General features: G+C 39.6%; 1 protein-coding gene across 4 annotated transcripts in view; it reads right to left on the reverse strand.

The window, feature by feature from the left end:
• Nucleotides 1-14648, reverse strand: part of sno (strawberry notch) — a 205929-nt gene that overhangs the window by 142660 nt on the left and 48621 nt on the right. For all 4 annotated transcript variants that reach the window (XM_067159301.2, XM_067159299.2, XM_067159300.2 and 1 more), the window contains exons 3-4: nt 2428-2523; nt 674-907 (exon numbers count right to left, since the gene is read on the reverse strand). In XM_067159301.2, the coding sequence (XP_067015402.2) occupies nt 674-907; nt 2428-2523 (330 nt within the window). The remainder of the gene's footprint in view (nt 1-673; nt 908-2427; nt 2524-14648) is intronic.

Here is a 14648-nt window from a genome sequence, read left to right on the forward strand (position 1 = left end):
GAGTGTTGAATAGACTTGTTTCCACTCTTGAAAAATCTGACTATCTCTGTCAGGTTCCGAACCCACTATCTTGGGATCTGCAAGCAGACACTTCCACTGATTCACAGAGGCAGATAGTTTAATGGTAATATTGTTGAAAGCATTTCACAGAATGTATATATTTATATATTCAGCTGTAAGAAAAAAATCCTATGGGCTCTCTTTAAAAGAAATTCAATATTTATGTGGGAATAATACTGAAAATCATAATTCTCCATAACCTATTTTCGCAATAAAAGTTATAAAAAAATTACAGCAACAGAAAAATACATGTTTTTGGACAAAAATGTGTTAAAAAATGTTAAGGGGTTATTGCTAATGGAGATGGTTGTAAACAGAACCTATAACATAGATTTTTTTTCTTCGTGAACATGATCTAATGCTATCAGTATTCCTAATTAAAATCACTTTTAGTTCAGGCAAAGCTGACAGAAGACCACAATACCTTACTTCAGAAATTGGAAAGGATCCCTTCTAAATAAACAAAGAAATCATCGACCACAGATGTGAGATGGAATTATACATGATCTATAAGAATCACCCCGTGCATATGCAACATCACAGCAACAACACAGCTGCATTCAACGTCAATGCTGGCATTTATATCTGTGAAGAGTACGGTTTTGCTACTTACACTGTTGGAGCAGGGCAGCTGTGTTCAAGTTTGGCTGCTGCATGCCACCCATACCAGGATAATAGCCCATTGCGCCCAATTGCCCAAACAGGCTGCTTACTCCCCCAAAAGGAAATGTGCTCTGGCCGCCTCCTCCACCAATGCGAACTTTCTCGTAACCCAAGTTGGAGTTCCCTTTTGTTACGAGGCCACCAGGTATTTTGCTAGGCAGATTGGATGACGCATTTGAATGTGCTGTAAAAAAAAAAACAGGACTATAATAACAAGGTGGTATGACGCTTGCATTGACAAACATACACAGTGGAAAACATAAGATGCTCTTTTTTCATTAGCTTGTCTGGTGACAAAGTATAATATTTTTACCAGAGTAAAAAAATTAAAGTGAGTCCCTTTCTTCCACGTTTCATAAATATTACAAGAAATGTGTTCCAGGAACAGGTCAAAGAAGCTCACCAAACAAAAGATTAGTCACCCTGGTGCACACGCACAGATGGATCGTTAAGCCTGTACAGATGGCGCAGCGAACGAGTCCCGTGCTCAACCGCACGCACACTGTTTCCACATGAGCATAAGGCAGTAGCAATCAGTGAAACAATGTTGTTTCAAGCGCACAGTGTAAGTCAACATGGGAAGATGTAAGCATGCGACAGACTGGCAAAAAGGGGCGATCATGTGTGGCCGTGTCCATAGCCATATGGTGCGTGAAGTTGCAGGATTTGTTGGCGTTTTGCAGTGGAACGTTCAACGTGTATACAAGCGGTATACAAGAATCGTGGTCGGAAAAAGATCCTGACAGAGGGACCGGAGATGCATTTCATGGCTTGTTAATCAAAATCGCTTCCAAACCCAACAGGAATTGCTGCAGTCAGTGAATGAAGGTCCATCCCAACCTGTTAATGGGTGAACACTGCGAGAGGAACGGCATGCAATGAACATTTGGAGTCAGTCACCTTGGAAGAAGCCAATGCTCACACAAGCACATAAAGCTGCGCATCTTCAATGGGCCAGAAATAATGTAAGTGGACAGTACCTGACTGGCCAAACGTAATGTGGTCTGTCGAATCACTTTTTTGCCTGTATTCCAATGATGCACGTCGTCAAGTGCATCGAAGGCCAAAAGAAGCATTTCATCCTGGATGTGTGCAAGATCAGGTTCAAGCCAGAGGTGGGTCTGTGAAGTTTTGGGAGTGTTTTTCGTATCATGGATTGGGCCTGCTCACTGAGATAAACACTAAAATGAACCAGCTTATTTATTTAAACATTCCGTATGATCAGGCGTTACCTTTCAGTCAACATCTGCATGATGAGTAATGCTACTGATACCCTAATTCTTCAAGATAATGGCAGAGTTCATTGGGGTGGACGCATATGTGACTGGTTTTACGAACACTCCCCCACCCTCGTAAATCTTGATTTGCCTGCAAACTTACCTGACTTTGACCCCATTGAAAATCTGTGAGACAGGCTGGAACAGTGGGTAAAACACCGACATCAGCATTGCCGCATTTTGGAGGAATTGCATGATCAAATCCTCAGCGAGTGGCTTAATGTGGACGTGATGTACCTGCACAAAATTGTGGACTCACTTCCTAACAGAATCGGGCGGCTTTCAAGACGAAGGCGGAGTGATGCAGTATTAAATGATGCTTGTAATGATTTCTCCAGAGGTGACTAATTTCTTGTCCAGTGAGCTTATACTACCGGGAAACAAATTCAAAATATCCTTGCATATTATACATGCTAGTGTAACTTACTTAGTGGCGGTGGGTCCTCTGTCTTCACTTTCACATCTTTGGGTTCCTCTTTGAGGTTGCTGATAGATGCAGCTGTTGCCAAGTCCTTCCCTCCACCTGGAACAATACACAATACTTAACTGAAATTTTAAAAAATGAAACAGCATATGGCTTTTGGTGCCAGGAGTGTCCGAGGACAACTTCGGCTTGTCAGGTGCAGGTCTTTTGAATTGACTCCCGCAGGCGACCTGCGCATCATGAGGATAAAATGATGATGTACACGACCCATACAACCAGCCCCCGTGCCAGCTGAATTAATCAATTATAGTTCAAATTCCCAACCCTGTTAGGAATCGAACCCGGGATCCCTGTGACCAAAGGCCAGCACGCTGACAATTTAGCCATGGAGCAGACATTTACTGAAATGAAATGTAAAATTAAACTTAACTTTCCAAGTAAATACATTAGGAGATATCAGTGTATCATCATCATCATCATTATTATTATTATTATTATTATTATTATTATTATTATTATTATTATTATACGAATAGGCCCCTTAAGACTACGCAAAGTACTTAGAGGTGTGCATGTGCCTTCCTCTGTGTCCATATTTCTTTCATTCTTTTACTGTGGGTTTCTTTTCTGTTTTCAGACGAGGTTGTTCCAGTTTTCTTCTTTGGTCTTTGCTTCTGGTCAACTTGCCATTTATGAATTTTGGATCTGAAGATTACCCTGTTTTGGACATCTGCTGGTGTAATTCCTGCCTATTTCCAACCAGTTTTAATTTCCCCAATCCATTTCATTATGTCTGTTTTAGCCTTACTCCTATTTTCATAGAATTCGACTATTTGTTTATTATTCTTATTATTATTATTATTATTATTATTATTACTATTATTATTAACAAATATAACAAGACTTAAGAGAGAAGAATTTTGGATTTCACAAAACTCTTCGGTAGAATAAACAAAGATATCAATTCGTACACTAATTTTCAACCACTCCGTGGTACTCGAGGATGGTTGATCCCAAAGAAGTTTAACCAAGACCGACTACAATATATATCAGACCCTAATATCAAAACGAAAATGGTGGACGTCGTGGGCGCAGTAGTTGCCGAATGATGAAGGTTAGGGTAGCACATAACTTCATTTTGACTATAAACCATTGAATAATAATAATAATAATAATAATAATAATAATAATAATAATTATAATAATAATGTTTTACGTCCCACCAACTACTGTTCACGGTTTTTTGAGATGCCGAAATTTAGTCTCGCAGGAGTTCTTTTACCTGCCAGTAAGTCTACCGACATGACACGGACATATTTGAGCACCTTCAAATACCAGTGGCCTGAGCCAGAATCAAACCCACTAAGTTGGCGTCAGAAGGCCAGAGCTTCAACCGTCTGAGCCACTCAGGCCGGCGTCACATTAAATGACTTTCGTTGATACCACTGAAAGCGCTACAATATATCTAGTTCAATCCACCAGATTTTACGAAAATATCACGTACATATTTTTCCAGCAGCGGTAATTTAACATGATAAATCACTGTTGCACCTATGAAAACTCTTCGCGAACCACCACTCATCACATGTAATACTAGAATCTCATATACTCTGCTACAATAGATGAACAGCCCCACAACAAAAGAGAACAACAAGCTGATTATTTAGAAATTTCACTTACCGTGGTCAAATAATGTTTTCTCTTAGATTTCCCTTTGCTGGATAGATTGAAACACAAGATGAAACTATTAAAATGATATTTACATCATCATTTTGAATATTTAAAAATAATTTAAGGTGCAAAATTCCTCTATTCACTCTCATGAGAACTTCAAAATGGTGGACAATTTCTAATGTTTAGCACTCACTGAAAGGGAAGTACACCCGAAATGAATATGCCAGCCCAATGAACGGCCCTGGTGATGTTAAGCCTTATTTATTGGAAACTCTTAAAATGTATGTTGACATGCGTGTATAAAAACTCCATTGGCTCTAAACATATTCGAGCTTCAATTTGGTGTAGACTGCTTCATAACCGATATCTACAGCATGAATCAGAAGGTACTGGTACTATAAAACCCCTGCGTTACAAACGCAGCTAATCCCTGCAAATTACTATTTCTTCTGTGTAACAGTGTTCAGATTGCTCCATCGGTCACACTCCCAAGATCCAGGCAAACTTTTCCGCAAGCAATCATAGATTCTTGTAAAATATAATTGCATCTGAATCACCCAACACTTTGAAGCACACGACTGACGGAACATCACCATAACAATTATCTATCTAAATTAATTGCTTTCTTGAGGAATACGAATAGGTTCATCATTTAGAATTAGAAAAACAGTCTTCCCTAACCTTAGACTCATTTTCAGACGATATATGTACACTACTGTTTTGTAGAAATATTTACGATGTATATACCTAATCCACTTCTCTCTTAATGTTTTATTCCTTAGAAAACTTATGCATAGTTGTATGAGAGGCATTGCCGTAACCCGGTTCACAACACGATCAAAACACGTTCTCATACTACGGCGTATAATTACAGATCCTAAGTGCCCACTGACTCATAAATACTTTCACACACTTATATTCTACAAAGAAACTAAGGTATTTATCGTCAACCTTCACGAATTTACGTCGACTGAATAAGAAAAGAACAAAATCTAATAGGTTCACCATTTTCAATTGGAAAGAGATTTTCCTTAACCAAAATTTTTGTTTCACACATCCAACAGTTTGGTCTTTGACTTACAAATTTTAACGGTGAATATTCCTTATCCATTTCTCTCGTAAAGATCTATCTTTAGGGAATTTAAAAGTTGAAGTATCCGCAACAGTATAATTCGCTCTACAACCACGAATGCAGCAGGAACGACCCATTTTGTGAAATGTTACAGCACGGCAATATAAACACTTAGTACGTTTACATGCAGGATTCAGATCGATCTGAGTACACTTCCCGTATTGAAAACGCCATGTAAACGGGGACTAAGTTTGGATTGAGTCTCAAGGTCGATAGGTAACATCTGGGATTGTATCGTACTCTGTTCAAATTGAGTTCCATGTAAATGTAGATCATAGTGAGATCGTATTGAAAACGACTGCGCAGACACACCATGTTTGTTCTGACGAAATCATCCTCAAAGTTCTGTCGAAATAACAAATATAATAAGCCGGTAAATGTATTTAGGCACCTGTATAAATGAACAGCAACTGCAATCATATTATTAGACGGTCAGCCCTTGCGATTAACAAAATCATGACAACATTCTGTTGGGGGTAAAATTGGAATGTGCGTTCCATCAATTGCACCAATTACATTTGGAATACCACACACACTTTTTAAAACTGAAAGTTATCTCCTGGGCTTCTATTGCATTTGGCGTTTTTAAATTCTGAGACGTAATATCGATTTTACTACAATTCTGCATCGTTCGTATACGTCGTTATTGCCTGGCAGATTCAACATGATACTCAAATAGCCTACTACCGTACATGTAAACGGGGATCGTATTCACTACTCAAATCAATCTCAATCCCCATGTTAATGTACTGAGCATTATATACTAAAAATACCATCATATAAACTCCTAACAATAAACCATACTAATATACCGTTATAGATTACTATTTCACGGAATATATACTTTATGCTTCAATGACTCGATCAAAATAACACTTTTTAAAACGCAATGTAAACATATATATGAACCAGCCACAAGTCTCAAACGTTCGCCAATGGAGACACCATTTTACCCCCAATCGATAGTAGCATTAAGGTCTGATATATTGTATTCGGTCTTGGTTTAACCTTTTGAAGGTTTGGTTTTGAAGGCACTGACAGATCCCACAATCTATGTTTTTTGCACACTCATAAATAAACCCCATTATAAATTAATGTAGAGGCACACAGTCATTTTTTTTAATGGCCAAGTTATACATTACGCAAGTGAAAAATCACAAAATCACGCTATCTTCACGATTTTTTTTTTTTTGCTAGGGGCTTTACGTCGCACCGACACAGATAGGTCTTCTGGCGACGATGGGATGGGAAAGGCCTAGGAGTTGGAAGGAAGCGGCCGTGGCCTTAATTAAGGTACAGCCCCAGCATTTGCCTGGTGTGAAAATGGGAAACCACGGAAAACCATTTTCAGGGCTGCCGATAGTGGGATTCGAACCTACTATCTCCCGGATGCAAGTTCACAGCCGCGCGCCTCTACGCGCACGGCCAACTCGCCCGGTATCTTCACGATTGATAATGTTTTTTTTAAAATGGTATTTCACAAAATATGGTTGTGGACACAGATGTAGTTACAGTCTTTGTGCTTTTTGAGCTGATTTTGTCATTTTGAGGTAGGGAACTGTTATCATCTAAATGAAACAACTGTAGATTTCTCTTATACCAACTTCAGAGCATCAGTCAAGAAAATATAGAAGTGTGGATGAATGGATCAGTAGACTGGTATTTTCATACTTCTATCGTATGTTTGTGTACATACCCTCAGCATAACTCCTAAAAGTCAACGCGGTCCTTTCAAAATTACATCAGTCGGAGTTTTTTTAATTTAGGCTGAGAGAGGAGTTCTCGGAAAATTATTTTCCCCGAGTTGTGCACAACAAGTTTCGCGCCTCTCTGCAGATGGTGGTTGTAATTATTCTTAGTTATTCTTAATTTACCCTCAATTATGAAATTTTCAGGAAGGAAGTCGCCATCCATATGGGAAAAACGAGAATTCTCACATCATTTATCAAAATTTCAAACACTTTCTCTCTACCTAGTGCTACTTCAGCTGAATCCCAGTGGCCATGTTCGGCACCTAGCAGTTGATTCCCAAAAGCTGTACACGTTCACATACAAAGCTACATTTACAGAACTTCCCGTCACCGAGCTCGATAGCTGCAATCGCTTAAGTGCGGCCAGTATCCAGTAATCGGGAGCCCTGAAGATGATTTTCCATGGTTTCCCATTTTCACACCAAGCAAATGCTGGGGCTGCACCTTAATTGAGGCCACGGCCGCTTCCTTGCATCTCCCAGCCCTTTTCTGTCCCATCGTCGCCATAATACCTATCTGTGTCGGTGCGACGTAAAGCAACTTTAAAAAAAAAAGAGAAAGAGAAAAAACCTCCTGTGAGGATACAAACAAGCGCAAGTTTCAGTAACTCAGTGAATGGATGGCAGACAGCGTATGTTTTTGAATCGTTGTTCAAAGATACAGAGAAGCAAAAATATGATACTCGGAAGTCTGATACCCAATATATTGCATCTTAACTGCTGTGGTACTTCCCACAGGACGCAATATATTATGACGACCTACATTGGGTTAAGAGACTAATCTTTGTATTAGAATCAATGGTGCTATCTGTAAAAATAAACTGTGTGAAGAGAATAGGTAAAAGTAGCAGAAAATTTTCACATAATTTCTATTTACGGTCAAAGTCAGGCCTCAATATCTCAAACTTGGGATAACTCAACAAATTTTTCGAAAAGAGAAAAAAGTGTTAAAGTGACAATCTCCTTCTGGCAGGCTAAATTTTTTTTTTTTTTTGCTAGGGGCTTTACGTCGCTCCGACACAGATAGGTCTTATGGCGACAATGGGATAAGAAAGGCCTAGGAGTTGGAAGGAAGCGGCCGTGGCCTTAATTAAAGTACAGCCCCAGCATTTGCTTGGTGTGAAAATGGGAAACCACGGAAAACCATCTTCAGGGCTGCTGATAGTGGGATTCGAACCTACTATCTCCCGGATGCAAGCTCACAGCCGCGCGCCTCAACGCGGACGGCCAACTCGCCCGGTCGAGGCTATGTGCAACCCAACACTAAACACAAGAAGCATCCATACATACCCCACTGGTGTGTCTCCACCAGTTGAGAAAGGTAAGTCAAGTGAAGCCTATATGCAAAATAATAATAATAATAATAATAATAATAATAATAATAATAATAATAATCGTATGGCCTCAGCTACTGTATGCAGACATTTCAATTTTACGCCATCTGGCTGTCTGCTCGTCAATTTCGACGTTCCGTTTTACTCTAGGTCCACTAGATGGCAGACCGAGTAAACCGAAACTCTCTTGGGCGTCGATGGCTGAGATTTTAATGAATTTTGTCGGGTAAACACCAAATGTGTCACCAGAGATCTTTTACATGTCGACATCGTACGACACAGAGTGTCTAATGGACTTCTTCCGCCCTTCAAAAATCTGACTACCTCTGCCGGGCTTGAACCCTCTATCTTGGGATCCAGAGGCCGACACAAGAGAAAGTGTGTGCCCTTTTGGATACAAACTTAAACTTACTGAAAAGTTAAAGAATGTAATGAACATGGCATCACAAGACAAACAAATTTCAGGCATAGGACAGGATAAGGATAATGAACTGGAGATGTTTGTTTGCAATGGGATGTAATGGAAACAACAGTTTGTAGTAGAAAACAACTGAAGCGGCCAAATGATGAACCTGGAAAAAGCTGCATATAAGGCAGTGACCCAACGGGATCGCAGTTAAGAGTGTAGAGCTTCAGACAGCAGTTGAGAGACTTGCTAAGCATATTGCTAAGTGAATTTCAAGCAAGCAATGGCTGATACTATCATTTCCACAAACAGTGTAGTAATGAAGTTATTTGTCTTATGCCCTACTAACTACTTTTACAGTTTTCTGAGACACCGAGGTGCAGGAATTCTGTTGCAGAAGATCTTTTATGTGCCAATAAATTACAGACACGAGGCTGGCATATTTGCGCACCTTCAAATGCCACCGGACTGAGCTGGCATCGAACCTGTCAACACGAGCTCAGAAGGCCGGCATGCTACCACCCGAGCTACTTAGCCAGGCATATATAAACAAGCCGATAAAACTAGCATCGACTTGACAGTCTTAATTCGAGTGATTATATACCGTTGACGAAACCAGGCTGATTTGACATAAAAATCTGGAAATAAGCAAACTTACAAGAGTGAGAACACTGTGCCTGCTGTATTATTTGTTTCAATTCATGGGAAATAAGATTGGAACTACTTCACCTCAAACAAATGGATCCACTTTTATCACCAAAATGCCCAGCCTTTGTCTTTGCAATGTCAGTAGCACACTAGAAAGTGAAATGTGAACAACGTAATATGTACAACTACAAGTTCCCATAATTGCTAGTTCACGGCTAAAAAAAAAAAGCTTAGGGTTATTGAATATGCAGGGAACATTGTATACTAAGCAGCAGGAAGAAAGGACGATACCAGAGAAAGTTGTACTTGCAACAGACGAAAACATATACCGCAAACCGCAACTTCACAAAACAAACAGTATTCGCTGGACATTTCACACAAAATGTTACCATACAGTTAATTCCTTCCTTTTTTTCATTGGCTTTACGTCGCACCGACACATAGGTCTTATGGCAACGATGGGATAGGAAAAAACTACGAGTGGTAAGAAAGCGGCTGTGGCCTTCATTAAAGCACAGCCCTAGCATTTGAATGAAGTGAAAATAGGAAACAACGGAAAACCATCTTCAGGGCTACCGACAGTGGGGTTTGAACCCACTATGTCCCGAACGCACGCTCACAGCTGCGCACTCCTAACTCGCTCAGTACAGCTAATACCGAAGTGCGCATTACTCATTACATCACATGTGCAAAACGAGCCGATTACAAATCTCAGGGTAAGGATGAAACATAAAGTCAGTATTATTTTATCCTTAAATTCTATCCTACAATTAGGCCACACAGATTATTTGCATACAGTACATGGTGGTTTTGTTAGTTATGTTTCTTGGCATTCTTGGCATCGTAAATTTCAGCAAGTCCAATTGCTGGATTGATTGATTGATGTAGGAAAATGGCATAACATATAAAATTGTTGGTGGAGCAATCAAATCCAGTTAGTAATAAACTGTGCAAGGGAAGAACAATGGATGATTGCAGTAGCTGACCAACGAATACGAACCCCGGAACATTTTTAACTTTAACAAAACTGCACTGTTTTTCAGCGTGTTGTCCAGCATAACTTTGGCATTCAAAGAGTATAAACACCATGTTAGGAAATACAGCAAAAAGGGGCTCACAGAAATGTTGGGAGTCAATACTGTTTGCTGTGAGAAGCTATACCTCTTTGTGATAAGAAATCTAAATAGCCACCAGTGTTCTCCACAGAACCTGCTGTTAGCCGAGTGGAGTAATCTACATAAAAAAAAAAAAAAAAAAAAAAAGAATGATAAAATTTCAAAATTTACTCCTGTCTGGGCATTAACTAAAATATCAGGCAGGTAAAATATTAACTGTATAATTTAACTATTTTAGTGTTATTATCACGAAGAATACATAGCAGATTATTCTGAAATTCTAGTGCTCTACTGTTTGTCTTAATGAAGTAACAGCAGGGCTTACCACTCTGTTGCTGTGGAGTGCCACATAGCAGGGTGAATCGAGTACTCACACGCGATTCCACACTACTCTGGACACCACTCGCACATAACACTGCGTGATAGTCAAGCTAAACATTTAAACTCCCATCTGATACAATTATGCTGATAATAATAAAGATTTATCATTTAAATAAACAGTTTTACAGTATTTACGTTTTAATCTGGAGCACGCATCGACTCAAATATGCATTAATATTATGTAACTAGCACATACCTAGACTATGTTAGCTGGGCTTGTTTTTCTATTCGCTTTACGTCGCACTGACAAGATAGGTCTTATGGCGACAATGGGACAGGAAAGACCTAGGAATGGGAAGGAAGCGACAGTGGCCTTAATTAAGGTACAGCCCCAGCATTTGCCTGGTGTGAAAATGGGAAACCACGGAAAACCATTTTCAGGGCTGCTGACAGTGGGATTCGAACTCACTACCTCCCGGATGTGAGCTTATAGCTGCGCACCCCTAACTGCACGGCCAACTCTCCTGGTAGCCGGGCTTTTTAGATTTCTCTTATCACAAAGAGGTGGAGCTTCTCAGAGCAAACAGTATTGACTCCCAACATTTCTGTGAGCCCCTTTCTGCTTATTGAAAAGGTCCCAGGGAGAACACTGGCCAGGTTACTTCATCCATGTCCGACCATTACCAAATGCCTATGATGCCAAACGTAAAACTTCGATGACTTTGGATATCTTTCAACAGCAGTTGGCTGCTCTGGATGCAAAAATTGGTGTGCAAAATAGAATAATTATCATCAACCCTTGTCCTGCACAACCCATGGATGTTTAACTGAGGAACATGAAGTTAGATTGTCTGTCTGGTAACAGCACAAGCAAGCTGCAGCCTATGGATTTAGGGGTTATACACTCCTGTAAGTCACTTTATAGGAAGAGTCTAGTGCAGCAAATTTTATTCCTTACGGAAGGATCCATAAACATTTAAAGTTTCAATCCTGGATGCGCTTCACTTCACTGCGAAGCCTTGGAAGGCTTTGAGGCAAACTACCATCTCAAACTGTTTCTTGAAAGCAGGATTCTTCAAGAATCATTCTGAATCTTAGCTGCCAGGAGGAGGAGGAGGCAGCGGCATACTTCCTGATGTATGGAGAATGCTGCAGTCAAACTGCACTAATGAGGACTTTCTTCGCATGGATGATTATGTGATAACGGCAGAGGAAGGCAGTGTGAAGAAGTCGGTTGCAGAACAAATATAAGTCGGACCTTCCACCACTGACAATTAAGAGATAAGCACAGTAACGTTGCTAAGAAAGTGCAGCAGGACATTTTACGTATATATTGGTCATCTGCAGAGGGGAGGGGGGGCTGAAAAACATTTTCATAACCTTATATGAATTTGAAAAACAAAAAGAGAAATAAGTAAAAACGGAGATTTTTAAACAAATGCTATTTGTTCAGCACGTCGACCCATATGGATCTTTTGCCCCTACTGGCACCATATTGTATGAACCTGCGTGTAATTGGAATGGTGGTAGTGTGGAATGTTGTGTGTGAGGAAAGGAAGATTAAGGATGTCACAAACAGCCAGTCCCCAGGCCAGGGATATTAATCATTACGATTAAAAACCCTGACCCGGCCGGGAATCGAACTCGGGGCCACTGGGTGACAGGCGGGCGCGTTGCCCCCTACACCGCGGGGCCGGAAAAACAGACAGATTCTGGACCATTTCATTTGGAAGCAGTGACTGTATTGTTTTCCATCTGGATAAAGTGTGTGCTAATGTTGTCATAGTTTAAAAAAAATCCTGTCAGGAAATCACCAAATGTGTCGCACAACATCTTCGGCATTATCGACCTGCAAACATGAACTGCAGAAAAGACTTATTTCCACCCATCAAAAATATGAACACCTCTGCCAAGTCTGAACCTGTGATTAAGGGATCGAAAGGCCAATACACCAACACTGATCCACAAAGGGAGCTGCAATCTCCAGGGAAAGATGAAAGTAGGGTGGATCATGGGAGACTACTGGTAAAAGTGAGTGCAACTGGACTAGACAAAAGAGTGACTGAATGGGTAGCTATGTATCTAGAAAACAGATCTCAGAGAATTAGAGTAGGCAAAGCTTTATCTGACCCTGTAATAATTAAGAGGGGAATTCCTCATGGTAGTATTATTGGACAATTATGCTTTCTTATTTTATACATATACAAAAACTACCAGAAAGATGGACAGTGGCGGATAATACCTAACAAAGTCGTGTAGAAAGAGCTAGAACCCATTACAGATACCATGCGTAAGAGGAGACTGGGATTATCTGGACATATCATGAGGATGCAGGATTTGAGACTTCTGAAACAACTAGTACAACACAATCTCGCCTCAAAAAATACCACAGCAGGATGTAAATGGATCAGTGAAGTAAGAGAGGATCTGAAGGAAATAGGTCTTACATCGAAAGACACCTCAAATAAGATAAAATTGAATACAACACTCAAGAATACAAACCTCCACTTTACCCTTACAAGAAACAAACCAACAACGCATGTTTTCAACTGAGGAAAGGAAACGAAGATCGGAGCGTCCAAAAAAGTACTGGGAGGACCGCAAAACCCGAACAATCCCTTCAAAGAGACCTGAATGATGGACTGACTAAAGCGATCCTATGCTGTCATACAAGAAGAAGATATAAAAGTTATATGAGTAAAGAAATGGAATCAGAGATAAGGCTTTTTGTGGATAATGCTATTCTGTATAGAGTAATAAATAAGTTACAAGATTGTGAGCAACTGAAAAATGACATTGATAATGTTGGGAGATGGACAGTACACAATGGTATGATGATGAAAAGGTTAAAAATCAGGTTGTGAGTTTCAAAAATAGGAAAAGTCCTCCCCATTTTAATTACAGCGTTGATGGGGTGAACGTTCCTGATAGGAATCATTGTTAAGTACCTAGGTGTTAATATAAGGAAAGATCTTCATTGGGGTAATCACATAAATGGAATTGTAAATAAAGGGTACAGATCTCTGCACATGGTTATGAGGGTGTTTACGGGTTGTAGTAAGGATGTAAAGGAAAGGGCATATAAGTCACTGGTAAGACCCCACAAGAGTATGGTTCCACTGTATGGGACCCTCGCCAGGATTCCTTGATTCAAGAACTGGAAAAAATCCAAAGAAAAGCAGCTCGACTTGCTCTGGGTGACTTCCGACAAAAGAGTAGCATTACAAGAATGTTGCATAGTTTGAGCTGGGAAGACTTGGGAGAAAGGAGACTAGCTGCTCAACTAAGTTGTATGTACAAGTAAAATTCTTTCAAGAATAAAATTTACTGTATCCACCCATTCAATACAATTCACAGTTTATAGTGATTAAATTCTACATGAAATACATATACTTTTTAGGTACATGTTCTGCCCTTTTTTTGGGCATCTTCAGCCTATTGACAATCTTAAGGTCAAGTCCAAGGCCTTGTTTTAGTTACACATTTGAACTTAATACTATACAAATGATCTTATTCTTTAAAAAAAATTGGAAAAAAGTTTTTCTTTAGATGCTGTGTTCATGGGTTTAAAATGTGTACATTGAATAAAGCCAAAATTTTGTGACATAAATAAAAATTATCTACATTTAACTAAAATTGTCCAAAGCAAAAATTGGATCTTCATCAATTATTGGATGAATCATTAGGTTAATCAAGTTTGTAAAAAGTATGTTGATCCAAAAATGCTTTTTAATCACATATGTCATACATTTGACAGCAACAAAACTGGAACTGTGGTATGTTGTCAATCATGCAAAACTTGAAAATCCCATGTGGAAAAAAGCGAGGTTGAATTATAGTATAT

Source organism: Anabrus simplex, chromosome X (assembly GCF_040414725.1).
Source record: "Anabrus simplex isolate iqAnaSimp1 chromosome X, ASM4041472v1, whole genome shotgun sequence".
NCBI classification, from domain to species: domain Eukaryota; kingdom Metazoa; phylum Arthropoda; class Insecta; order Orthoptera; family Tettigoniidae; genus Anabrus; species Anabrus simplex.